This window comes from Anas acuta, chromosome 2, assembly GCF_963932015.1.
Source record: "Anas acuta chromosome 2, bAnaAcu1.1, whole genome shotgun sequence".
Lineage (NCBI taxonomy): Eukaryota > Metazoa > Chordata > Aves > Anseriformes > Anatidae > Anas > Anas acuta.
Genome location: NC_088980.1, coordinates 44,217,583 through 44,243,570, shown reverse-complemented (window position 1 = coordinate 44,243,570; position 25,988 = coordinate 44,217,583). Strand labels below are relative to the sequence as shown.

The window sequence follows — 25,988 nt, the reverse complement described above, 5'->3', positions numbered from 1 at the left end:
ACACGAAGAATAGGTTCATAAAGCAGCTATGACAGCTCATTTTCCTGGTGCAGTTTGGGGACGCTCAACAGATTATGCTAAATTTTCTTGCTATGATGAATTTGAGTCAACGTGTTTGCATCCTACCGAGGAGTATAAAACTTTGGGACATCGGACATCACGTCCATTCATCTTTTAAACTTTTCTCTGGTTTGTTGTGAACAGGACTTTTTAATGAACCTTTGGAGAGCAGGGTATTTTGGTGGGTGATTCTCTGCATACTTGCCCTTGAGCCAGGCCTAAATCCGCCAGACAGTTCTTCCTGCAACGGAGCCATCACAAATCACTCTTGGCCAACCTAGCTGTAATGTCACCTCATACTTCAGCTCCTGAGGGTGAGACAACAATTTTTTTCTCAGTACATTGGAATCACCATTACATAAATGCCCACATGTGCCATGGGAATATTTTCTATGCAGCACTGGATAAATACAGTAAAGCTTTTGACAACTGTAGAACAAGCCTGATTGTTTTCTGAAAGAAGGAGGGAAAACAGGATCATTCATGTGCTGAATAGCTCAAGTTGTTTCTTTTCCTTACTTCTAATCTGAGATGCTGCTCTTGTCTTGCTTTGGTACCGACAGCGCTGCTGAAGTCAAATGACAATGGTTCTTGTCCTAGAAAATCGTAGATACACCTGTGAACTGGTGCCGCAGAGGAGAGCTGCAGGTGAAGAAAGGAGCGATTCAGCTCAGGTTAGGACTCGCTCTGTTCTTCTGCGTGTCATTGTGCTGCTGTTATATAATGGCAGTGCGGTGCTGCGTGCCGCAGAGAGCCGAGGAGCAGTTTGGTTCGCTCCGTAGCAAACGCTCACGGTGCTGTGACTCTGCACCATGTGATCCGGGCAGATAGGAGCTACCTTCCGTGTCTTACGCTTAATCAGTCTTTAGCTTTGAGAGGTCATTCGGAGGATGTCATAAATCGTGTCTGCAACTGCTGCAGTCTTGTGACTGCTGGGAATTTAGCTTCGGGGAAAATAATGTCCCTAGTTTTGAATAGTAATTCTGCTGCCTTTAAGTCTGATGCCTCTAAAGCCTTGAGATTTTACTTGTTTGTTAGTGGCAAACCGACTTATGTTCTGTAGCTGCGCTGCAGAAACCATACCCTTGAAAACACACATCTTTTCCTGACCTTAGAGAGTATGTTTCATTGGCTGGATTTTGAAATAAAATGTACTTTAAGTCTTAGGTTTTTAAAAAATAAATGCCAAACAGCATTGCACTGAGTGGTCTTTGTAGGAATTTCACGGTGTTTCCTTCCCAAATTTCCATTCTCTTTTGCAGGAACTAGGACAGATGACTTGCAGATCAGGATTTTTTTTTTCCTAAGGAAATGCAAAGCAAGAAGCAGCATTCCCTCCTTGCTCAGAAGCTGCCCCGAGGGCAGATCAATTGAAAATATAGCCTGAAATACCATTTGTAAGGTTTCTTTGGTTTTGTTTGGTTTTTGTTTGTTTTGTTTTGTCATTGTTGTTATTTTTGTTTTTCCTTCAGAGTAAAATCTTGCTTTAAAACTTGCTACCCTTTAGTTATTTAAATAGTCTTGCGCTTCTGACTTGCAGACTCAAAATGATAAAGGAATTTCGTACAATTTTTGCAGGGGGGTTCGGTGGTAGAGCAAGCTTAGCTCTTCCAAAACAAGCTGAATGAAAACACAGTGTGGTAGAGTACTCTCATGTCTAACTTGGGGATGATTGTCACTGCTTACTTAACAGAGAAAAAATTACCAGAGTCAGGTATTTGTAGCAAAATCCAGTGATTCTAGACCAGCTTGTAAGTTGTCTGTTGACAGTGACTGATCGTATACTGACAGAGCTACCAAGCTGCAAAGGCCAGCACATGGGAGGCTACAGCACGTCCTCCCTGGAGGAACCTCCTCACTCTCTGAAGTTTGTGTCACCGTCTCTTCTGTGGCCACAGATTTTTGCAGCTGCAAAGTAACCCTAAATTTTACCACACAGGAAAAACTTCACTTAGGTTTGGTGGTGAGCTACGTTAACAGTTATGAAACCTTGTTAAAATTTCTTCATAAACACCTTAGGTGGCTTCCATTTTAACCCCGTGCCAATGCCTGTCTGAAACTCAAAGCCACGTCAAACTTTAATCAATTTTACCGCTTTCCTCATCCCCTATTTTCTTGTGCAAAGTCTAGGTAGCCTTTGTGTATAGTGCTAGGTAATGGATAACCTTCATGTGACTAAGCAATAATGTAGGATTCAGTGATAAGTTTTTAGCCCATAAACAATGCTCATTTGCTTGGGGGCGGGGAGATGGGGGGAAGGAATCGTTTGATTAATGTTTTTATCTTTTCTCCTCCTGTTCTAAGCAATCTGTTTTGATCTATGGCTTTATTAGCCGAAACACCGTGTTGTCATAACGGTGCCCAATAGCTTTGATAGGCTGGAGATTTAAAAATGAGGAGAGAAATAAAACTTTAATACGGCCATGGAAGTGCACTGCCAGATTGTCTGTGGAAAGCTGAACAAATGTTGGGGAATTGTCTTCGGGGACTTCTTTTTTTCTAAATTCATCTCCTGGTTTAATCATCTTGTGTTATTATTAGGAATGATCGTGACTGATGAACGCTGAAATTATGTTTCTTTTATTTGACTTAATTACCAGGATCTAGAAGTTGATGCTGTTTGCTTTAGAAAGTAAAGGAAGGTTGTTGGAGCTAAACACCCCCACACTCTGTACCTTACTGGGACAGTAAAATCCTGTAGGTACTTGCTAGCACCAGAAACACCATATTCTCTGTGCTTGCTGGAATAAATTGTTATACTGGATTATGGGTTAGTGTAGAGCAGAAAAATTGAGATAACTTTGAAAACTGACTCAGTATTTGATGTTATCGGAAGTTTTTGCATTCAGATGTGTTCTGGGATCCATCTCTGTAGCAAAGCTAATTGCATTTATAATAGGAATAGCTCATAAAAAGCAGTCTGTCTGCTGTGATCAGGAAAGGAAAACAAGTGAAAATTATGCAGTGATTACATCCCTGTCCTGTGTGTGCACATTGACACCAGACATGCAATTTTTGCTTGGAGGAGACTGATCTAGACCCTGCTGGGCACGGCACCCTGTCGACCTAGCACCTGGCACTAGGGTTAATAAACCAGAATTTATGCACGCTGAGTTTTGGCACCAGCATTTTCATCGTGTGGAGCTCAGTAACGCATCGTATCCTCCCTAAGAATAGCATCTTAGTCAGACGTGCCTGGTTTTTCTCCTCTCTTCTTGTTTTGATCTTTGGCTCACGGCTTCATCCTTCGTGCCATCTTCCTGAGTGCTCCCTGTGCATTCATTTCGCATCAGATCAAGCCAACCCCCATCCCAAGCTTGCAAAGAAATGAGCCAGTTGTTTGGCCACCATGAAAGGACTGGAGAAAAGAGCTGGGAAAATTCAGTGTGATCAGGGCATCTGTAGGAAGACTGGAATAAGAACCAGAGAAAGAACAAAGCGAACGAGACACTGAATCAAATCCTACAGCCAACTTCAAAACAAGTCACCATTAAGGTAACCCATGCTGCCCAGAGTAAAAGGACAGCTCACTACAGCTGGGCTTCATTCTCTCTGCTCTCCAGAGAAACTGTTCTCATACCCTTTCCTTCTATAAAGGTTTCTAATCTGCCTGCTTTACCTATGTTGTGGTAAATGAGAATTCTCATAGGTACCTTTCATTAAGCCAGCAGGTCCCCATCAACACTCTCATTTTCTTACAGATCATTACTAGAATGAAACTTCCAAGTTGCTTTGTAATGATTTTCTTTTTTTTTCTTTCTTTCTTCTTTGTCTGGCTTCTGACCATAGTTTCATTGACAATGAATGGCTGGAACCTCACTGTTTGGAAAAAAATCACTTCTGTAGTCATTTTAGTCTCCTTTCATGCTGGGGAAAAATAAGCTTAAAGTCACTTTTAAAAGCTGCCAAGGCAAGAGGGATTTCCCAGCCTAAGTGGGGATCCTGTTGTACAGTCACAGCAACGTCTTGCATTTGCCAGATCTTTGCCAGTTCAGACCTTTCCTTCAGTTTGATCAGAGACAGTCAACTTCTGTAGTACCTATTTTGCCATATCCACACTCTGTTTCCCTCTCCCAGTCTTTGTGAGCCTTCTTGGCAATAGCATCCATTCTTGATTTGGCAAAATTGCTTGCTTTAACAGACTCCAGCATCATAGTTAAGTCTTCCTTCTGACCATTAAGCTATTTGCAGAGAACTGTCTCTGCATGACAGGAATTATTTCCCCCTCCTCCTGACCACAGCAGTATCTTTTCCTTGTTGTATCTAATTTCCACATGACTTCCTACAAGAAGATGCTTCTGTAGATGCTTCTCTACTGCTCTGGGTTTTATGCCTGGTTGGTTGTGGTGGGTTTTTGTTTGTTTATTTTTATTACTTTGCTAAAGAAGTTATCTTTGCAGAAAGCAAACTATACTACAGAATTCTCTAATTTCTTGCCTCTTGCTCTAGCAGGAACCATACAGTTCAGCCACTTTTGGACTGGATCTCTGGATTGCAATCCCTACTTCTCAACAGACCTAAATTCATTTTGCACCTGTCAGCAGTTTCTTAGTGCTGGTACAAATAGTCAAGGATGTCTAAGTAGCCCTTAAATATTTTTCTTTGATTTATTCCTCAAAGATAAGCAGCATTGTGCACCAAAGAATAAAAATGATAAAAGATCTGCATGTGCGGATTTCGCGGTGATGCTCTTTCTTGCCCACATCTGTAAGTTTAATTCATCCCAAGTAACTCCCAGCTATATAAGAATCCTTTCTAACTGCTGCAGACTCGTTGTCTGTCAGCAGTACGTGCTGGTTGCCTCTGGCCACTTACTCAACCACTCCTTTTTGTAGCATATTTGTGGTATATGATCCTCTTTGATGGTAAACTCAGCCTTGAGAAGTGTAAATCATTCTTATGCAGTGGAGCCAGGGAGAGGGGAATACTCCAGTGATAGTTCTTCACGCTGTTTCCTAAGGAGTCTCATTTTTGCTGCCGTTTCATTTCTTGTGGGTTTGCCCCTTTACATGCTACTTTTGATTTAACTCCTGACAAGACCGATACAAGATTAATAACTTCTAGCTGGAGAGATCATGTGGTTTAAAAAAAAAACAAAAACAAAAAAACAGCCTAAAGGCAGCTTCCCTGTTCCATGAGCTGCCATAAAGAAGTTTTTGTTTCAAAATGTTGAGTGCCTGGACACAGCATTCATGATGAAGTCGTACCGTGGGGCACTACTTTAGTACTGCTATGTTCAAGGCTTTTTCACTCAATCCCCTACTGGTGAGAAATATTTAGAATTATTTTTTATCTCTCAAGAATAGCTTTTCTGAAGGGAGGGGGAAGCTCTGGGACAAACACGGCATCCCAAGGAAGACTGTTCAAGAAGTTACCCCTTGAGGCAGTCGAAACATAAGGATGCATCAGTTCAGTTGTAATGGAGATGGTGTAGGATGGGTAAGTTTGGCACAAAGTCTTTTTACGTCATTCTGGAAGACAAGGCTGTTTGTGGTTCTACCGTGAAACAGGTACCTGTATCTAGACAAAAATTTGGAAGTGTAAAGACACAGTACTTACAAATGTGGTGAACAGAACTTGTCATTAGAAGTCAGCACAAGAGGAGAAGGCTGTTTAGCTATCCTGAAATGATTTAATGTTCAAGGACATCAAACTGCAAGCAGACCGATTACGTACAAGTTGGAAAGACTATAGATTAAGCAGATCTTTCAGAGTCAATCAGATAATTGTCTCCACCGTCTCCAGAGCAAATCTCGAATCACTGTGGAAACGCAGAGTCACTCTGGCAATAAATCTCAAGACAGGAGCACAAGGCATTTCATGGCCAATCAGGCTAATAAAATTTAACCTGTGTGAGTATCTATTTCACCATAATATTCTCTGCCAAAAGCATAAATATGGTTTGAGAAAGCTGGTACACTGATCATCATAGCTTAGGAGTAAGTGGTTACGATGTAGTTGTTTGGGGTTGAGGAGCTTTATTTCCCAGACGACTTGGCCTTTTTTCAAAGCCTAGCTCTGCATCATGAGTCCTGGGGTGCAAACATGTTAATTTGATGTTGTCTGAAAGCTGTCTCACTTGTGACTTGAAGTGTTTTGTTTTTTTGTGGTACGGTAGCTTGTATTGAGACCACATCTCTTGAAGTTGTAGATAGATTTCCATTGTGGCCACTGAGGTAAACTACTTCACCAAAGAACTGCTTCTCTCAGTGCACAAATACATCTCCTGTTTTTTCTTTACTTCACCTGCTTAGAATTGTATTGAGGTAGCCAGAACTATATAGACTTTTTGGGGGGGGGGGAATAGGACGAATAGAAATGATGCCTATCACTGCTATTCCTGTTTTCATCTTTATTCGATACGAAGTGAAGATTTTTTCATTACCAGACACACCCGATCCTTATCTGACCCAACAGGAAACATCAAGTTATTTCTGAGAAGTGGCTTCTGAAGGCTGAGACTGTTGCACTAAAATCTAAACGCAGTTCTTAAAATTTGGGCTGCAGCTGAGAAGCGATGAAACTTCTACAGCCGCTTCTCTCTAGGTGTTTGTGACGCAGGTGTCGCAAACTAGGCCGTATCCCACTGCAAATATTTTTCTTATGACTTCCTTCATTTTTTGTGGTGCCTTGGTGCTATGCTTGTGTTTAAGGAGAGGGGAAAGCCAAAGACTATAGGCAGTATTGGTGCAGGAAGCCTTTCGTGATGGGTATTTAGTCCTGTACAGATACCTCCATCTTGGACCAGCACTGAGAACATGAGAGGGAAGGGGAGAACAAGGGTAACGTTTAGACTTTCTAACTACCATGTGCTCAGCTTTCTGCTGTTGTAAATGTTGCAAACCACTTAGCTGAGGCTCCAGTAAAAGCACTAGACTAACTAGACAAGACTAATAGTGTGTTAACCACATATACCTACTTGCTGGCTACCAAATGGTTCCCTGTGTAAAGTGTAGGTTCAGCTGGGCTGCTCGTTTTTGTGACTGGATTAGGAAATACTTCGGATCTTCCCAGAAGGCAATATTAGTAAAAGTATAGAATTAATTCTGCAATGTAAATGAATTAATGCCATTTGTGCGAAGAAATGTTGGATTCTAGATGTCTAGAGCTTGATGTAGTGTTTACCTTCATTAAAAAAGAAAAAAAAAAAACAAAAACTGAAAGAGTTTCAGTGATCAGTAACAAAAACGAACGAATGTGTAACATATGGCAATATGCTGTTTATTGAAGTTTCATCAAGGTTTTTAAACCTCTTAAGGCTCTTATTTTGCCAGTTTTAGTGCTGTTAAGATACTGTTCAGAAGGTGTATTCCAGTTTCAGTCACGTTCATGGTAGGGTGTGCTTTAGTGTTCTCCTCACTGTTAAGCTACCTGTGGTGGCAACTTCCACACAAATTTAAAATTATAAGTGTTTGGAAAAAAAAATTGATATTTAAAAAATAAAAAAAAATTACTTAGATCAAAGGTCTTTCTAATTTGTGTTCCACTCAATGTTTAGAGAGAAACAACATACTGCAGCTGCAAGGTGCTATCTCCCCAAGTGCAGCCTTCATGATTTGATTCAGGGTTTCCTGAGTCTAGGGCTACCTCTATCTGCATTTTCAAAAGAGAAACAGAAAGCAGTAGCACACATTTAAATGATTTCATGCATGGGGTATGTATTTCATGTGCTTTTGCAGTCCTCAGTTTAAAGACAGTTTCATCACGGGCATTGCCTATAATTTTAGCCGTGGCTGAGCTGGTGGCTTTGGTAATTTTTAGATGTATTTTTCAAAAGTTCTAGCAAATATTTTTAATCAAATTTATATGCAAAGTTGTCAGGATCGTTGTATTTTAGATTACTGCCTATCTAGCTACAAATGCTCAAGCGGAATAGAAATTATTTTTCAGTAAAGACAAAAGTATGATTCTGGAAGGAAAAATTACTGACAACCAAAAGTTAAAATACTTCTAAGCAGGGATAGAGGAGAAAGAAGTATTTGAGCAGACTCAGGAGGGAAATACTCTGCTCTTTTGCCAGATTTCATCTTTGACACCAGTCTCGGGCTTGTGAGTGCTTGTTGCAATAGCTGGGAAGGTGGAGGAGTGTTTACCTCCTGTTTGGTGCAAGGCAGATGGATGTGGGGGTGCGGTGAGTGTTTGTGTGTGTATGCATGTGTGGGCGAAATGGAAAAATGTGGCTTCTGCTCATTTCCTCTTCCCACTTCCATTTAGGTAATACACTGATATGAATGTTTTAACCATAACATTGGTGAGATCTCAAACTGTTCTTTTTTTTTAATCCTTTCTCTTTTTTCTCTTTTCTCTTTTTTTCTCCTAAAAAAAAAAAAAAAAAGGTAAAATGAATAGTATGCATCTGCTGAATCACTGCACTACAAGAAATTATGAAAACAACAAAATTGTTCAGACTGCAGTGGTTCTGTGTGAAATCATGTACACATTTTTCCGTAGCAGAGGGCTGTATGAAGCAAGTACAGAAGAAAGCCTGACTGGGTCCAGGGCAAACAGCTTATTTTTCACCTCCTGTTGATCTGAGACTGGTGATCTGAATCACATCAAATTGTGGAAATGGAGTCGGTCTAAAAGTGTGGCATGTCCTTCAACAACTTGGTTTTGGTTTTGTAGAGCAGTTGCATCGGTTTGGGCTCGGTTGGCGGGCAGTGCCACGTTGCACTCAGGCATTCATAACAGTTGGGTATTTTGTGCCAGTTTCTTCAGTACTTACTTTTTTCTGACATGACAGCCTGACAGGATTCGCAAGGTGACACAAGAGGAGCAGAGTGCTAACTCGGTGGTGTTTAAGAGGAAGAAGACCATTGAAACCTATTAACAAAACCTTTCCCACCTACTCCAGCCGTGACAGAACCCTGCTGGGTTTCTAAAACCACATTCAGCGTTCACACCAGCTCCTCCTGGCATGACTGGGACAAGCGTGGTGTGCACCCAACAGCAGCAGCCCAGTGAGAAAGTCAGGGCTGAAGCCAGGGAGGGAGGCAAGGTGTTTGCCTGGGGCTTGCCCTGTAGGGCCAGGACTGGCAAGATGGAGACTAATGGCAACTGGGGATAGTATGGGAGGACTGGAGGAAAGAAAAGGAGTCTCAGACACTTAGGCTGGTGGGAGATAAAAATGTTTAAATTGGCATCTTGCCCTGGTGCTAGCCAAAAGGTGCAGAGCCTTGTCAAAATGCTCAGCAGGAGGTCTGACCCACACGTTGTGAAGTCTGGGGAGCGCGTGATAAGCCAGACACATACAATGGAGAGCGATGTTAAAAGCAGTTCAGAGGAATGTTTTCTTTTATAAATTGTATTATTACTGGACAGCGTTTTAATTTTTGTCATCAAAGCTTGTCTAAATGCTTCCCTCTTGAGAGCGCTGAGGAGAGGAGCCTGAGGATTAATTCACTGGAGGTGTCTTAGTGCCGTTTTGTTTTGGGCACCAAGTGCTGATAAAGTAACTCTGGAAAAAATGATTTTTATTAAGTGAGCTCTGTGTATATGGTAAGTGTTTGAATTATTTATGGCACTTCTTCCTGTAACCTGGCTGTAGGAAGAGTAGATGTGCTTATAGGACTTTTGGCAAAGTATTTGAACAAACAGGCAGTCTAAGAGGGTAGTGTCTGAGAGCCTCAGGCAAAGATTAATATCTCTGTACCAGGACAATACTGTCTGTACAGTCTTTGTCTCCTGCTGTCAGATGTTTTCATATCTTTTCATACAAAAAAAAATAGTCAAGAAAGTATTTGTCCGTAGCACCTTCTTCAGGGCAGGTTCTTAGTGCCAGGATTTTCTAATAACAGATGAGTTTTTAAGAGCTTTTTCATTGTTTTAAATTGCTTTTCTTCTTTGGTTCATGAGTGCTTACAACTTCTGATAGAAAAAAAGAAGCAATTTCTTAATGCCTACAGATAATGTTAACATGTAAAATACATTTTTTTTTATTTTCTTCACTGTGGTATGTGTGTATTATTTTTTGAGGGGGTATTTTTTCTTTAGAACAGTTCACCTCATGTTAGTTATTCTTCACATATCCCCATGAAGATGCCACACACGTGGCATTACACAGTATTTTTAGCATAACCAACAAATATAGCAGAGACCAAAACGAGTACCCTTTTAGAAACCCGAGCACCTGCAAGACAGCATGCTGCAGTTCGTGGAGAAACAAGGTAGACCTGATTTCATGCATCTCCATTTCACTTATTCTGGCAGTGATGGCTCTTTAGCTGTGTGCTTGTCATTTTCTGTCTGCTTGGAAAGTCACAGTGACAAATATTGGAGACACCGGAGAGCATACCTTAGAGCTGATGGTTTCTTGGTCGTGCCAGGGAATCACAATCTCCACACACCATCCCGTTAAGCCCCTTTTGGTTAAAAAGGGGAAACTTTTCCCCAGAAGCTGCAGCAATTCAAACACACAGCCCTTACTTTGCCAAGCGTGCGCCGTTCTGATCTGCCAGGGATTGCCTGGATGCTGCATGGTCCCCTTTTGGTAACGGTGCACCAAATGAGGTCGCTTCTAACCAAGACTTTTAACCTGCCTCTGGCAAACCAGGCCTTACGTGACCTCCTGGTTTGTGTTGTGCTAAGGCTGCATTGTGCATCCCGCCTTCTGGCTGAGAGCAGCGTCCAAGAGAGAAGGTTTTTATTAAAAATATTTTCCCAGAAACTTCTGTTTGAACGCCAGCTCTCATGCATTCCTAGTAACTTACTTTTTCCTCATTTCTTTTGGGACTTGGTAATGCTGCAAGAAATGAGTATCGCCTGGAATTCAGGGTCTTCAGCACCGATCTTTCCCTGATGGAAAGCTTTCATTCCTGTTGCCAGCAGTCAGATAATTACACTGAGGAAAAGGTAGATGGGATGTAGTAGAACATGGTGATGTGATGTGAGGAGGGGAGGTGGAAGGTGTGAAATAGGAGTACTGGAGAAGCTGGTAAAAGTTAGAGAAAGCCAGATATACAGAACAGAGAAGAATGGGGTAGTAGAAGAAAGCAAATGACAGGCTGTGTTTAGAGGGAGGAAATTAATAAAATCTGTACCCAGTAAATTAGCTTTAGTGTCTAGCCTAGAGAAACGTTATCTTTGAGCTTGGATTTAACTTCTGTGATGACAACTGAACGTGGAGAGGAGGGGACAGCTGAGCAAAACCCACCCAGAATGAACCCTCGGAGCCCCAGAGGCACCAGGTGCCATCTGGACGATGGTACCAACTTCTTCCAGTGTTGGCTCTTGGGGTCAGCAGCACAGCTTGTGCATGCAGCAGCTGTGGGGTTCAGAGCTCAGGTTTCCCAGCTCAGATCAGAGCAATCTGTGTGGATGTGCATCTGCTGAGAGAGTATAAACGCCAAAGGATTACTGGCTGTCGATGATAGCTACCTCTCTTCTCCATGTGGTTGTCTTCCTACAGGACTTCATTTTGAGCTACAGCTGTGTTTAGGCAAGAAACTGAATCATAACCATATTTTAAGCTGTTAAGATGTCTCCCATTAGGAATCTTCAGTCACCTGGCATGTGTGAATGAACCTCACCTTGAGAGGGCTTTCTGCAGGATGAGAAGCATCTTCTGTAGCGGTCCTTGATATTATGAATAGAGAACACTTTATTTGTTGTAGTCTACCTTTTTAACTGTTCAATCTTGTGCTCTTTCTTCAGAGGATGTGCTGAGTAAAGATACTGGGGAGTGTGCAATATGCCTGGAAGAGCTGCAGCAAGGAGATACTATAGCACGGCTGCCTTGCCTCTGCATATATCATAAAGGGCAAGTATTCAAGTATTCCTCATGGCATAGATAGAATCCCAGAAGGTCACATTTATGGGGTAACTTCACTGAAACCTAATTGCCTTTTACACTTCAAACAAGCAAAAAATGAACAATGACAACCCTAAAGATGAAGGTGGGAGAGGGAGTGCATTTTGAACCTGTTTCATACTTATTGTCACAAATGCCTGTAACTACAGGAAGTAAGATGTCAATGAATGATGTAAGTAAATCAATAGCCTTCAAATCATGAAGGTTGGAAAAGCCCTCCAAGATCACCTGGTCCAACCATCCCCCTTCCACCAATGTCACCACTAAACCGTGTCCCCAAGCACCACATCCAGCCTTGCCTTGAACACCCCCAGGGATGGTGACTCCACCACCTCCCTGGGCAACCCATCCCAGTGCCTGGCTGATGGAAGCCCACAAGCCATCATCTGAGCCATGTATTCATTTCAGTAAGAAGCAAGAGGTTGAGGATGGGTATCCATTTCCAGATAGTCCCACAGGACACATCAGTGACTCACTGTGATCCCAGACACTCTTCTGCTCCCCATGGTTTTCTGCGGGTTTCAGGCAAGGAAGGGCTTCATCTCTACAGGCACCACCCGACACAAAGCTGGCAGCGGCCCCAGGGAAGGTGCAGCAGGAGGTGTGACACCTCCCACCCAGCTGAAGCTGACCTTCACCCACTTGCCATGGGAACGCACAAACTCCCCACTGCACACAGGGTGGGTTGGCTGCTGGGCCAACACAAACAGCCCAGCAGCATTGCCCTGTCTGTGCCGGGGAGAAGAGAACCAGCTGCCTGTGGCACTGTGAGCCCGGGCTGAGTGTGAATAGTGGGACCTGTTCTGGGGACAGAGGAGTCCTGCCTTGAGGTGGACACCTCACCAGAGACCTCCTAGCCATAGGCATCCTCCGCAGAATAAGTCACAAATGCTTGCTCAAATGTTTTGTCAACACAGTTGGGGACACCAAATTTCATAATTTCAAAAAGAAATGTCCATTTCCCACAAAAAAAAAAAAAAAAAAAACTAGATAGATAGATAAAAGAAAGTTGGGTTTCTGGTTAAGTCTGAGCAATCCCAAAGTGATTAAAGTTTCTCATTTTAGTTGACAAATTGAAAATGTTCAGGAAATTTGGAGAACTGAAACAAAAAAAAAAAGTTTCGGATGGTTGACTAAATAATTGGTGAAATACTTCCCTAGCAGATTTTAATACTTAAGATATTTAACTATTCAACAGTGTTTAATATCCAAGTACAACTGTGGTTTAGGGTTATAAAGTTTTCAAGGAACGTTTAAATATATTCTTTGTGAATACATAGATTGTGTACATGGATGTGTGCATATACATGTAATTGTGTTAATATAAAATCCTACTATTTGTGTAAATCATGAAATGCCTATTAATACACATTTATTACTGCTAAATGTTACTGTGGTATTCACGTCAATTGTTTTCATTTTTGTCTTGCATCCAACAGCTGCATAGATGAATGGTTTGAAGTAAATAGATCTTGCCCTGAGCATCCATCAGATTAAGAGAAGATTCATGTTTTTAGGTAATATTTCTTTTCAGATGTGTACATTTCAACAACAAATATTTTGATTATCTGAAATAACTCTCGATGCTATTTTCTTAATTTGTCAATTTGCTACTGTGTCTCAGAACAGCAACATTAATCAGTAAGCAATGACGTATATTACGATATGAAAAAGGTTTCTGCATCCTTATATGGTGTGGTCTGAAATGGTGTATTTCATTTTTAGTACTGGAAAGTGGCAAGTCAGTGCCAATGAAGTTTTAGCATTAACTTCTAAAGAGTATTTTTTCCATGGAAATGAAACAAGATCAAAATAATACAATCGTTTAATTTTGGATTGTTCCGCAAGTACTGGCATTTATTTCTGACAGAAAGCTTTTGGAATCATAAAAGAAAAAAAAAAAGTTGAAATTAGGTATTTTCAAAACCACTTTCATTTTAATGCATTCCAGAATGTTTTCTTTTTTTAAAAAAAAAAAAGTTAACATGTTCCCATCCATCCCATCCCAGAGAGGTTCACATTTTTCCAGCTTATGTTTGGTGTTAATCATTTCAGATCTGCAATCAGTGTCAAAGGTTTAAAGGATAGGTTTATTCTTTCAGTTGACTAGTTCTAAGTCTTTATCTTGCATTAAACTATTGCCCTCAAGCATTGCAAAACACCAACGCTCATCATAATTCTTAAAGGAATGGATATCTGGAATTCTGGTTAGCAAGTTAAGGTTTGTTTTTGTTATTCTGCTAGAGATTTAGGGGCAACAAAAGTCTGAAGACCTCATTGTTGGCATTTATCTGTTCACTTGTTTCACCTTGCTTCACAAGTCTGTGTTGCAGGTCACATTGCAGCGCTATGATCATTGAAAGGGTAGCAGAGAAAACATGAGGGAAAATATCCTGCTACAGGGATGATTACTTTAACCTCAGGGCCTATGTTAGCCGAAATAAATAAACGCATTTCCTGTGTTGTCCCCAACAAAAGAATGGTGAAAGAAGCCCACATACTGCTTATGAGCATGTTTGTCTCTTCAAATGTTCATGGATGTGTAGTCTCACGTTAAACCCTTTCTTTTCACAGCAGAGATGGTGATAATTGGGAGTTTTAGGAAAAAGGGGAAGGAAAACACAGTGTTTGTGTTCATGCTGTTTCTGTGTGCTATATATTGAAGTAGCTGAAATGCTGATACTTTGTCTTCTGCTTTTTCAACAGCTGCTTCCACTGATCAGAAAACATCGGAGATCTGCGGTTCCCTTGCTGAACACAGCGTGCCTGGCTTGAGACTTAACTGTTCTTTGTGGCTGAAAGAGGCAACGATGGACAGCGACATGGAAAAAGCATTGCAGACACCAGTAGTGCTCAGTATACCAAACACTCATGCAAAGGACACACAGGGATTTTGAAAATGCTGCACATTCTGTAACAATCTACTCCCCACAGACGTTATTGACACTCTTTTGTATTGAAGGCCAAAGTTCCTAATTTCAGCCCAACCTCTGGTTCTGTGAAGAAGCGGGTTATTGGACACGTTTCCTGCTGCCTCAAGTGGAAGCCGAGACGTTCGATACGTGCTCTCTGAGACCCTTGCAGGAGGGTGGCCCCATTTTCAAATGGGAACGTTTTCACCTTCTCGTTGGCTGAAGAAGAGTAAATGGCAAATTAAATGTAATCTAACAGTGTGACCTTATTTACTGAATTCACACCCTGTTTTATGTTCTTCACTTTTACAAGAACAGAAAACAAACTTCTCTGCATAGGAATACTATATTTCAAAATTTTCTAACTAAACCTTTGTCACAATGCAGTCCAAAGAGTAAAACTGGGACAGGTAACTAATTTATATTGATCAAACTATAGGGATTGTTGAAATCTGCACATCGTATTGCTATTTAAGTAACTAAAACTTCTCTTTTACTGCTTGTGAGTAAAAACAAAACAAAAAAAAATGCAGCAAAGCAAAATCTTACAGCTATGCAACTTTTTTTTAAATAGGAAAAAAGAAGAATTACCAATTTTAAGTGCTGCCAGTTAAGGTAATTTGTTTAACGGGTATTTTTTTAAAAATGTTTCAGGTAATTATTTTATTGTACTACTCTCATCTCCAGGCTGCCTCCTGAGGTGGAAATGAATAACTACAAATGTGGGCACAGCAAGAATGTTGTTTTTTTAATAGGCATGGGTGAGATAACATCGAGGTGGGAATTGTGTTTAATTTTTAAAACACGTACGTGCAAGTTTTTCTTTGTTTCCTTGTTTGAATGTTTTATCTGATGGCAGGATTTGTAGTACTTTGCATCTAAACCATTGGTCTCTTCATGTGGAGGCTAGCATTTGACAGTGTGGTTTTTTGTTCTTTTTTTTTTTAAAGGCACCTGCATTTGTTTAATTTATTATTATTTTACTGTATTATATTAGAATAACCAGGGCTCCATGAAACACCGGTTGTCTCTGGGGGGTACACCAAGTAAAACTGTGGTTAAGTATTAGTTCCCGTAAGGTATTACAGTTCAAAAAAAAGAAAAAGACAAAAAAAAAAAAGACAAAAAACTGGAACAGATATCAGGGCTTAGAAGAGTACTTTTTATATCAAGAATTAATCCTAGTAGTATCTGAACTTCACAGTACAGGGAAGAGTTTATGAATATTTATTCCTGACAGCAGTTTTAGTGGGTTTCAGTAGCGAAAATAAATTGCACACTTCAAACGTTTTTCTTGTACATACATAATTCTGCTGTTCTTCTTCTGTTTAAATACATATTTCTCTCTGTTGCTACTGTGATTCATATCAAAAAGGGCAAAGAGCAGGAGCAACTGCTGCTATCCAGGAGAACGAGTGCAGTGCGTGTTACTCGGCTCTCCCGTCTCGCTTGCAGAGCAATTCTTTCCTGGATAACAGCTTTCCCTGGATGTTGCACTGTAAAATGCCATTGTTATGCTGCAAATCTAAAGGAGTCCAAACGAGATCATTTCCCTAATTGACGGTGCAGTTTCTACGTTTTTGGGCTTGCATCACTGGTTTCGGCTGAACCTGTAGCTGCGGGGCCCTGCTGTATTCTCTTTTCCAGCGGGAGCAGAGCCGTTTTGTCACAACTCCCAATCCTGTAGTCACACCACGTGTACAGTAGTTCCCTGTACAGATTCCCTTTTAGCCGAGAGTCATTGTGTCGCCTCGTCTTGTCACAGGGGCTGGGGGGTAGGAGGGGTTACAGCACCTGTAGTGCTCGAGCAGCGGTGTTGCCTGCAGGCCCACTTTTCCAATGTTTTATATCCCCGCTGTTTTCCGTGAGGAGAGCTTCCTCGTTCACGTTGATCTGATGTTTGCTGTTGGCTTCACGCCTACAGAAACTCACCTGTAATATGTAGAGCGGGTAGCTTAGCGTGTCGGTGTCCTGTGCTCCAAGGTCATAGGTAGTCTTTGGCCGGGGGATTAAGTAGATAAATATTATAAACCTGTTTACAACTTCAGCTTGGTTTGGGTAGTTCATGTTTCTAGTTCATTTGCTGCTGTTTTGGGCAGCTGGATTTCCTGTGTTCGGATGCAAGGAGGTGGTGCAAAGACCCCGCAGCTCTCGCTGCTGTCCACTCGCGGTCGCGTCGACGCAGGGTGTTGCAGGCAGGAGCCGCAGTTTGAGGAACTGATACGGGGCCAGTCTTAGATGCTGGTTTTGCGTTCTTGGTATTTCTAAATTCCTTCTGAAAGGCTACGGTAGGTTTTCTTCTCTCAAAACCTGTAATATAGACCGAGCCAGGAATGACCCTGGAAGCATGGGACTGATGCTTGGGTTTGAAACCGCCTGTGGATATTCACCTTTGTAAGCTTTCTGTCACCGGCTGCGTTGGCCAGTTGGAGGCAACCGTGCTGTAGACGTAGCTGAAATAACAGGCAACACCTTCATATTAAAAACATCCTCACAGCGGTCCCGAGTCCTTGCCCTTCAGAAGGGGAAAACAAACACAGAACAAGTCCTGTGTCTCAGTCAAGGAACCCCACACCTGTCCACGAGAAGCAATAACTTTAAATCACGGTGCGATATGCTTCTTTGCCTGTAAATACATTGAGATTGCCAATCCTGTGCTGTTCCGGAGTGTTTTCTGTCATCTGGCCTACATTTTCCCCAAGTATGTAAGGGTGTGAAATGATTCCCATACTCAGGTCTGCCACAAACATGCTGCTTGCCGCGAGGGGAAGGGTAGACTCGACGCTGTCTTGAAACGTGAGGTTTTTCTGAGCTTGTCACGTACCCGTGTTATCTTGAGCAGCAACTCGTGTTTGGAAGCTCCTAGTGGAGGTGGCTGTGATTTGGTTTGTAGGTACCTGCCCTCCGTACAACGCCGAGAGAGCCGTGCTACTGGTGGCACAGGGCTCTCTCTAATAACATTTTCCTTTGGAAGTAGTCAGCTGAGTTTCTTTCGACATGTTTTGTTAGGTGGTGAGTTCAGTGGGAAAAGGAAAAAAAAAAATAATATGAAGCACACTGTAAATTCGTGGTATTTTATTTTGGGGAAGAAGAAAGCGTAAGACAGATGGTCTTATTTGTAATCAATTTAATTTTCATATTCCAGGGTAAGTGTACTGCAGTAAATTGAAACGGAAAATGTGTAAGTAATGTACAGAGATGTGGGTGGGTACTTGTGACCTTTCTTTTCTCTCCATGCTCCGCCCCCTTCATGATGTAAAGGGGTTTTTATGATTTAAACAATCTCCAAAAGTGGGAAAGATCATTTTTAGTCAGCAATGTGGGTCTTTGTGCTGGTGTTTTTGGACCTGCTGAGGTCCAAAAACATACACTGGGGAATGCAGAAATGCCACCGTGGGATCTTGCAGCTCACTCTGCCAGGGGAGGACTGTCTCAGTTCTCGATGAGTGTTATATTTGCTACTCCACTTTCCACCCCGCCAAGCCTAAAAGCCATTTTAGTGTAAATTTCTTCCCTTCTTCGTAGCTGAAGGCGTGCTACATTTTAGGGCCATATCCCCATTGGAAATCCTTTCTTTGGCACCAGCAAAATTAATGTAAGCTCCTGTGGTTGAAAGAGGAGGGCTCGTTATGGGTTTTGCTGCAAACCAGCCAAACATTTCTTTTTTTTCCCAGCATCATCAGCTTGTACCACTTAACCTTTTGTCACTCAAAATAACCTGTGAGAGAAACAGATCTGTGTCCAGTGTTTGTTTCCTAAATGTAAAACTAATGCGATGCTTTTCCAATATAAATTGTTTCTAAAATCAAGTTGAGCATCGTTTAGCCTGCTGGGGGGGATGGGGAACAAAACAAAGTCTCGACTCTCTCCGGTGGCGTTTGGTTATCTTCCGAGCGCTGCCCAACCCACTGTAAAATGTTCTGGAAAGTAATTCCTTGCTTAAATGCGTCAGAGCTGATGATGGGGCAAACCGTAAAACGACCTCGTTGTACATACAGCCTGTCCAGTTGCTGAAGTCTTGCTCAGATAAAGCGTTGCGGGAATAGCCTGCACCTGAAAAGGGTTGGACGTGGCTCTGGCTTTGATCTAATAGGTTGCCAGTGTACAATAACTGGAAGGCAGCAAGCCAGCTAGCTGCCGATCCTTCTGGCAGCTTTTAATCTATTTATGTTTGTTTGAGAGACTTTTGCCCTTGAGTGTGCTTTGGCAAAGATTTTGCAACGATAAGTAGGATTTGCTCGATACTGGCAGAATTTCAAATGTAAGTAACCCCATGTTGCAAGTACATAATCTGTTGCTGAATCCTGTTCCTCTTGTTTTTCCCTCAAATCTGCCCTGTTCATTGCTAATTTGTTATACGTAACAGTAAAAACACTTCTCCACCTAACTGGTCACGAGCTCCCAGGGTGTGAAATGCTAGCAGGAAGAGCCATCAGAGCACGATTCTGTGATCTTCCTGTCCGCATTAAGATGAAGTATTTGTTACTGCACAGTCAGAACTGATATTGCCAAAGTACTCCAACTTTCAAGGAAGAAAGGAGGCGGCTCAGCTGCCGGGGGGGCTGCTTTAAGGAACTGCTTCATTTTAAAAGCTGCGGTGATCCAGCATTCACCTTCTTACTTGACTTGAGAGTCTCATTTTAGCTCTCCCTTACCCTTTGGCAGGCGTACCTGCTGCTAGAGAGTGCAGGCTGTGTGCCCCCATCCCTTCGCCTCTCCCCACAGAGCTCACCCTGCCCACAGAGCGCGGTGCTGGCTCCTGGGACGCCACACGTACGTGCAGTGGTAATGGACAAGACGTCTTCCTTCATTACCCTGAGCAGAAATCGGAATGTAATTTGCGATGTCTCATGTAAAACGTGTTTGTATTTCTTTATTTTTTTTTTTTTTAATCGAGCAGTATGATTGCAAGTTGACTTAAGTTGTTCCGAGGTACTCTTTTCAATGGTCTGCCAGTACGTAATCATGAATGAAAATATTTTTTTATTGATTTTTTAGGTTGTCTGTTAACATTCCATTCGTGTAAAATATGTACAAATCTATGTAATAAATCTTTTGAAGCACAGTTTTCTTCACAACTTCCAGGTGATTTTGGTCGTGAGGTAGTGGATGAGGCACCACCACGGCGGGGCAGAGCTGCTGTACGTACGTCTGTGCTACAGACCAGACTGGAAAGGGAGGAGGAGAAATAGGTAGACCCAGCTAGAAGGGCGGTGGGCTTTTTTTTTCTCCTGATTGCCTTCTGGGAAGCCTGAATTCCTTCACTGCCCGTAATTCATACGTTTTCCTCCTCCGTCTTGGGCACGTGAAATGGCAGCTGCGTTACGGGAGCAGTCGCTAATTAGGCAGCGCCGGGTTTGGCCTCGCCTCAGGAAAATCTGCTGGAAAGGAGTCCGTTTCGGTAGGTGCAGGATTTCGGGGGTGAGACGTGGATCTGTGGAGCCCGTTGGTATTGTGTTCCCCTCACGGCTCTGCGTGTGTGGGGCCTGACGCGGGCAGGGACAGTGCTCGCTTCTGGGCCTGGTGTCCCTTGGAGCAGCAAGGGGAGCAAAACGTGTGGTCAAGGAGCAAAACACGTGGCCAAGGAGCAAGGAGGGAGCAGGGAGGGTCTCCTTCAGCAGCTGGAGCTAAACGGGGACGTAGTTTTCTCTCCCCTGGGGTCCTCAGGGCCTCGTGCTCCTTCCAGGGCTACCCCTGAGGAGCCATGTCCGTGCCTGAGGGGTGCGGGCCGGAGCCCTGCGTGCTCCTTCAGCAGCTCTCATCGTGGATCTGGCCCCGTGTCCAGAAAGGCGAGAGCACGGCAGGACCCTGCTCACACCCAGACAATGGGCAGCCCCAGCAGCAGCCGAGTGGGACAGGGTTTTCCAGGCCTGGCTTAATAAAGCGCCTGTTTTCTGAGGGGGATGAGGTCAGGGAGGCGTGGGGGCTGGGAGGAGGGGTTTGAGATAAATAAATAATTGTATGAAGCCCATCCTCGGTCATCGCAAGATGACTCAGTCCTCAAGGCGAGAGAAGGGAGGAGGCAGATGTTAAAAGGAAGGGCCCTCAGTGGTGGGAGCTGCAGGTGCTTGGTGCCCCTCCGGGCTCAGCCCCCTGTGTTTTGAGCCACGCTGTGTGCCAGGCTCCTGCCCTGCTTTTCCTTTTCACCCTGGTTACAGATTTCTTTGTTTGAACAGGCGTTTAAATTTTAACCCAGGCGTCTGTCTCCTCCCCTCCCTTCCTGGCTGATCCTTTAAGCAGGCTTCAAATGCTAGGAAAAGGAACAAAGTCTCCGTCTGCCCCGGACCAGCCCCATCCCCGACCAGAAAGTCCCACCACGGGTCTCCTCCCATGCCCAGGGGGGACCTGGTGGCTTACTGGGAGGAAAGCTCTTCAAAATTCACCCATGCAAGGATTCACATCTGCTAAATTCAGCATTAAAGAGCCAGGCAGGTAGCGGGGGCATGAACACTTCATTTGCGCCAGTCCCTGAGCTCCAGGTCTCACCGCTGCTTACGTTGTGCCTCCTGTGTGCAGGCTGAAGCCCAGGCCAAGTGTCTGCTCGATGCTGCTTCAGCAAGGCCAAAGAACCTGCAGCAGCCTGGTGGGGTTCTTTAAAAAGCTGTTTATTATCACAGCAGACGAGTAGAAAAACCGTAACGCTGCATACAGAGAACGTCTTCGCAAATTACAAGCAAGTCTTAAAAAGGTTACAGCGGTGTCTGTGTTCCAGTAAACATGGCTTTTGTGGCAGACCACTAAGGTGCTGATCAAAAGCTCTCTGCAAGTAGCCTGGTGAGACTACAAAGAAAGAAATGGAGCCCACAGTGCTGTGCCAACAAAGTAGGACACTTGGGCTACCCCATGAGCAGTTCCACTAGCCCCAGCATCCCAAAGCTGTGATGTGAGTTGGGAGCGGGGGGCAGGGAAACCCCTCAGAGCCAGACCCAGCTGGACCCAGACCTGCGGGCCAGCCCAGGAGAGCTCTTGCAACCTGAAATCTCCCCTGGCACCAGGGGGTGTGACTGGCACGGGAAACGAGCAAATAATTCAGTGATTGAAGCAAACTGGGAGCATTCTGCCAACACAGGCAAGTGAGGGTTCTGGGGAAGGCCCTTCTCGCCCCGGTGTCTCCTCCCTTCGCAAGGTAAACCACGAACAAGATTTTGACAAGGCGCACGGGTGTCTGATTTGTTGAAGTGGCTGAGAAAGCTTTAAAGGCCTTGTTTTGGCAGATGTTTTTGCAACTGAAATCTAGCTCGTATGTAACTGTGCCCTTTTGCTTCAGTAAACAAATGGCTCAGGTGCGGAAATCATTCACTGGCTTTCCTCTGGCACAGTCTGAAAGCTTCGTCTGCCTGTCTCCCTGTAAAAAATCAGTGCTGATACCATGGGCAGGGAGGAAAAGTCACTGAAAAATAATTACTAGGTTGTTATTAATCTTTTTTTTTTTTTTTTAAACTGCTGAATTGTTGAAAAGCTTTATGAGTGTTGTAAAATATGTTAGGGAGCTGGAAAGAGCAGACAGACCTGAGGACTGGTAAAGGTGTGCTACCAAGCAGGAAAAGGAGAAAACCTACAGAGAAAGCCTTTTTTGGGGGTTAGTCAAGAAGTTTTGTGGCTTATTCAGCAACTGGAGAAGCATTTCTCAAAATTTTAGGGGGGGCAGCAGCATGGCAGAAGGAAGGAAGCTGGATCATGCTTCTCCATTTTCCGCTCTTTGTATGCAGCGTAAGGTAGAACTTGAGATTCCCCTTATGAAGAATGCCTAATTTGCACCAAAAATAAATATCAAGCACCCTGCTTCTCTGTAAACTGGTTTATTTTAAGGCTTTCTAAAGTAACGTTCTCTAAATGCTAATTATTTTGGAAGGGGATAGTGTTTTCTTGCTGGTCCTTATCACTGCTACGAGCACCTCGCGTTGTGCACTAGTTGAAGCATAGGATAGAAGGTTTCCCAGCAAATCTCAGTGCTTTTTTGTGCTTACACGTTGCTGGGAGAAGGGATTTCCACTTGACGCAATTGGTTTTCAATTGTCCCTTCACCCCCCCGAAGCGAAGCAACTTCATACTGGTGTATTGCCACCAGCACAGTGTCTAGGCCAAGAGCCAAGGCAATGAACAGGCTGCTAATTAATTTTTCACATTTATCTCCAGCCCCTCTCCCCAGAACAAACACTGTGAAAGCAGGAGGTGGCAGTATCTGTGCAGCCCTCAGGAGATCTTATGCAAAAGTGTTTTACTGCCAGTGTTACGATGCTACAGTGATGGTAGGAAGGTTTTCTGCTTCTGTAAAAGAACACGTATTGGTTTCAATATGGAAAAAAAAAGATTATTGAAGGTAATCTGAATTTCACGTTTATCAAAACATGGTGTCTACGACCACTGTTTTCCAGTGGGAAGATGAAGGCCTCGTTTCTAGGCAGGAGAAAAGGATTCGTGTTGATAACTTCAGTACCACACAACTATTCCAGCCAGCTTATGTTTCCAGTAAGACCATCGTTTGCAGCTATGAAGCAGATAATACTGTCAGCTTGTGGAGCCTGGGCATCCTGCACCCCTTCTCGTGTACGCGTGCGTATAAATAAGTTAGAGATTATTTACATCAGTGTACAGAATAAATCTGAACTCAGTTACCCAAATCCATCTAGCTGCTCCCAGATTTGGTCTGTTAGCACTTTGTGTTTCATCTTCAAAGCACCACACGGACATGAATTATTTACCAAGGCAACTTCCCACTCACCGAAAGGATTAAGAATAGCGAGCAGGGTAAGGGATGGAGCCGAGGGAGGGCAGCTTGTTCATAAAAACGCAGCTACTCATGTCTCTCTCTCCTGCCACGAGTACTGCTGGTTTATGCCTTTATAAACTCTGCAGTCCAAGTGTAGGAGCAGTCTTTGTAACACGAAGCTCGTCGACATGGCCAAGTCCTCACTCAGAAGCAAATGATCCGCTCTTCGTTTTCAAAAGCTTTGGCTTCTTCTTGGCTTATCAGGTTCCCGTTCAAGCTGTTGGAGAGGGAAAATAAAAGGGATGTGAAAGCGAGGCAGTGATTGTGCCCATCCTCTGTTTTTCCAAGGTTTTGGAGCAGAGATCAGAACTCGGCAGTGCCGTGTGCTTCCCAAGGGTGTGCGCGTGGGAGCAGCCTCCAAAGGCTGACTGCATCTTGCTGCTCCCACTGCACGCACAAGGAGCAAGGCGACTTCTTCAGAAAGAAAAACAGAACACCTAAATTCATCTTCACAGCCTTTCGTGTCTTCTGTGACAGCAAAGGAAGAAAACCCGTAAGTACTCAGACATTATTAATCTGAAATGACTTAGGGGAAAATTTTCTAATCTGGCTACACTGATATTTACGCCCCTGAAAATAAGCAGCCTGCTAAGTGCAGCTTTCAGAAACGATGGATACCATTAAGCCATTGAGATTTATGGAAATATCAGGGCTAACAAACACCTCTCAAAATCCAGGCAAGAATCAAAAGACAGACTTTGGTTTGAAAATGCAGAATGACTCAAGTGGGAATTGAGGCCTCCTTTGTAGATGACAGCTGATGCTGGCCTTTGAAAAAAAAAAAAAAAAAAAAGCATCTTTCCCACATCTCCAGGGAAGCCACTAGTCAGATAGTGAGTCATTGTCTTTCCAAGCAAGAATCCAGTGTCCTTTCACTAAAACAAATATGTATTTTTAAAAATACATTTCAGGTTCGATAATATGGGAGCAGCAGTGCTAAAACCAGCACCACTCTATTGACTCCCGAGCTCCCTGAGGTGAGGGAAGGAATGTGGTATTTGGCTTTGTGCCTTATAACGCACACGCGTGACTGGGTGATGCCTACCTAATCTAAAACAAGCAAATCTTACAGAAAAAGTTAATCTCCTTGTAGCTTAGCACTTTTCAGGTGGCTGGAGCACTGCCCGAAGAAAAATCCTAGCACAAGTTGTATGAAGCAAATTAGTAATGCTAATTAAATGTAACCATCTCCTGCGTGTTGCGATTTAACTCCTGAGGAGCATGAACATGTTAAGAAGTTTGAAAAAAAAGTCATGAAAAGCAAACTTGTCTAGAAATTTTGACCCTAAGTCTGCAAACACATGCATTCAGTGAGTCGGTGATACAGACAGATATGAATGTCAAAAAGTTTTGTGAGTTCCTAACACGCAGGGAAGTGTTTCAATGACAGAGGCTTTTTACCTCTGTGAAACCTGCAGCTGGATCTGCAGCCCCTGCCTCACATATACTTGATTTTTAAATTTTTTTTAAGGCTGGAAAGTGAATGCCAGATGTGTTTTTGAAGGGAAAGAAAGTTTACAAAGTGAGCCTTTGAGGAGAGGATCTTTACCAGACTTCTTTAATCGCCGTGTTCTCCTTGAGAGCTTCGCTGAGGTACTTCACCCCTCTGGCTGTAATTTGATTCTGGATAAGCCTAAAAAGAAAGCGCTTCATGTCAAACTCGCATGCAAACCATTTCACAGCACACGCACAGCCTAAGCTCAGCTTGACATCACGGAGCAGGGCTGTCAGTCTTGCCACAGGCAGACGGCTGCAATTTCCATCCAGGATGGTGCCCAGTGCTGCTCAAATGCCCCACACGTGCACTTTCAGAACCAGAGCCCGGAGCATCGATCCCTTCCTTTTAAGCCTGCACGTGGCTGCACTGTGTGGACCACCAAGATCTTAACACGTTGCATTTTGCTCGCTTATGAGTATAAAACTACTCATCATCCTGTCCTAATTCCCTACTCACCTTTCGGTCTATCATGGTGTGCCCCATGGCTGTACCAGATTCATGAGGCTGAAAATCAGAAGGAACTGAAGGATCTCTTAGGGATGGAGGAAAGGAAGGAAGCAGGGAGACGTTCCCATTAAAGGGCTTCCTGAACTTTGTAAATGAATCAAAATGCAAAGGGATCCACTGGATTCTTTCAGCTGCTGGAAAAACATCCTGCTCCGAGTGCAACCATCTATATAGGTCACCACCTTTTGGAGGTATCCATTGATATAGTAAGCCAGGAGATAAATTTGCCTACAAGCAGAAACACTCTGATAACACTGAGCTTTGGGAAGTTTTCTCATGACTCAAACAGAACCATCCAGTGAAGCATATCTGCAGCTGTGCGCAAAGAAATCCAGCCCTTCCCACCCCTCTTTTATTTTCAGGGTGCTGGGCAGCAGGACTTCCACTGCTTTTACAACAGGCTGCAAGCACTCAGCCCCTCTGACAATCAGC

At 43.3% G+C, this 25,988-nt stretch overlaps 2 protein-coding genes across 6 annotated transcripts in view; one reads left to right on the top strand and one right to left on the bottom strand.

The window, feature by feature from the left end:
- The window catches only part of ZNRF2 (zinc and ring finger 2), a 55,137-nt gene extending 36,517 nt beyond the window's left edge, over positions 1–18,620 (top strand). Inside the window, exons 3-5 of the mRNA XM_068674514.1 lie at positions 11,713–11,818; positions 13,309–13,386; positions 14,576–18,620. Of these exons, the coding sequence (XP_068530615.1) occupies positions 11,713–11,818; positions 13,309–13,366 (164 nt within the window). The 3' untranslated portion in view covers positions 13,367–13,386; positions 14,576–18,620. The remainder of the gene's footprint in view (positions 1–11,712; positions 11,819–13,308; positions 13,387–14,575) is intronic.
- NOD1 (nucleotide binding oligomerization domain containing 1) overlaps positions 14,574–25,988 on the bottom strand; it is a 38,450-nt gene continuing 27,035 nt past the window's right edge. For all 5 annotated transcript variants that reach the window (XM_068674511.1, XM_068674510.1, XM_068674508.1 and 2 more), the window contains 2 exons: positions 25,101–25,184; positions 14,574–23,768 (listed from right to left, as the gene is read on the bottom strand). In XM_068674511.1, coding sequence (XP_068530612.1) covers positions 23,696–23,768; positions 25,101–25,184 — 157 coding nt within the window. In that variant the 3' untranslated portion in view covers positions 14,574–23,695. The remainder of the gene's footprint in view (positions 23,769–25,100; positions 25,185–25,988) is intronic.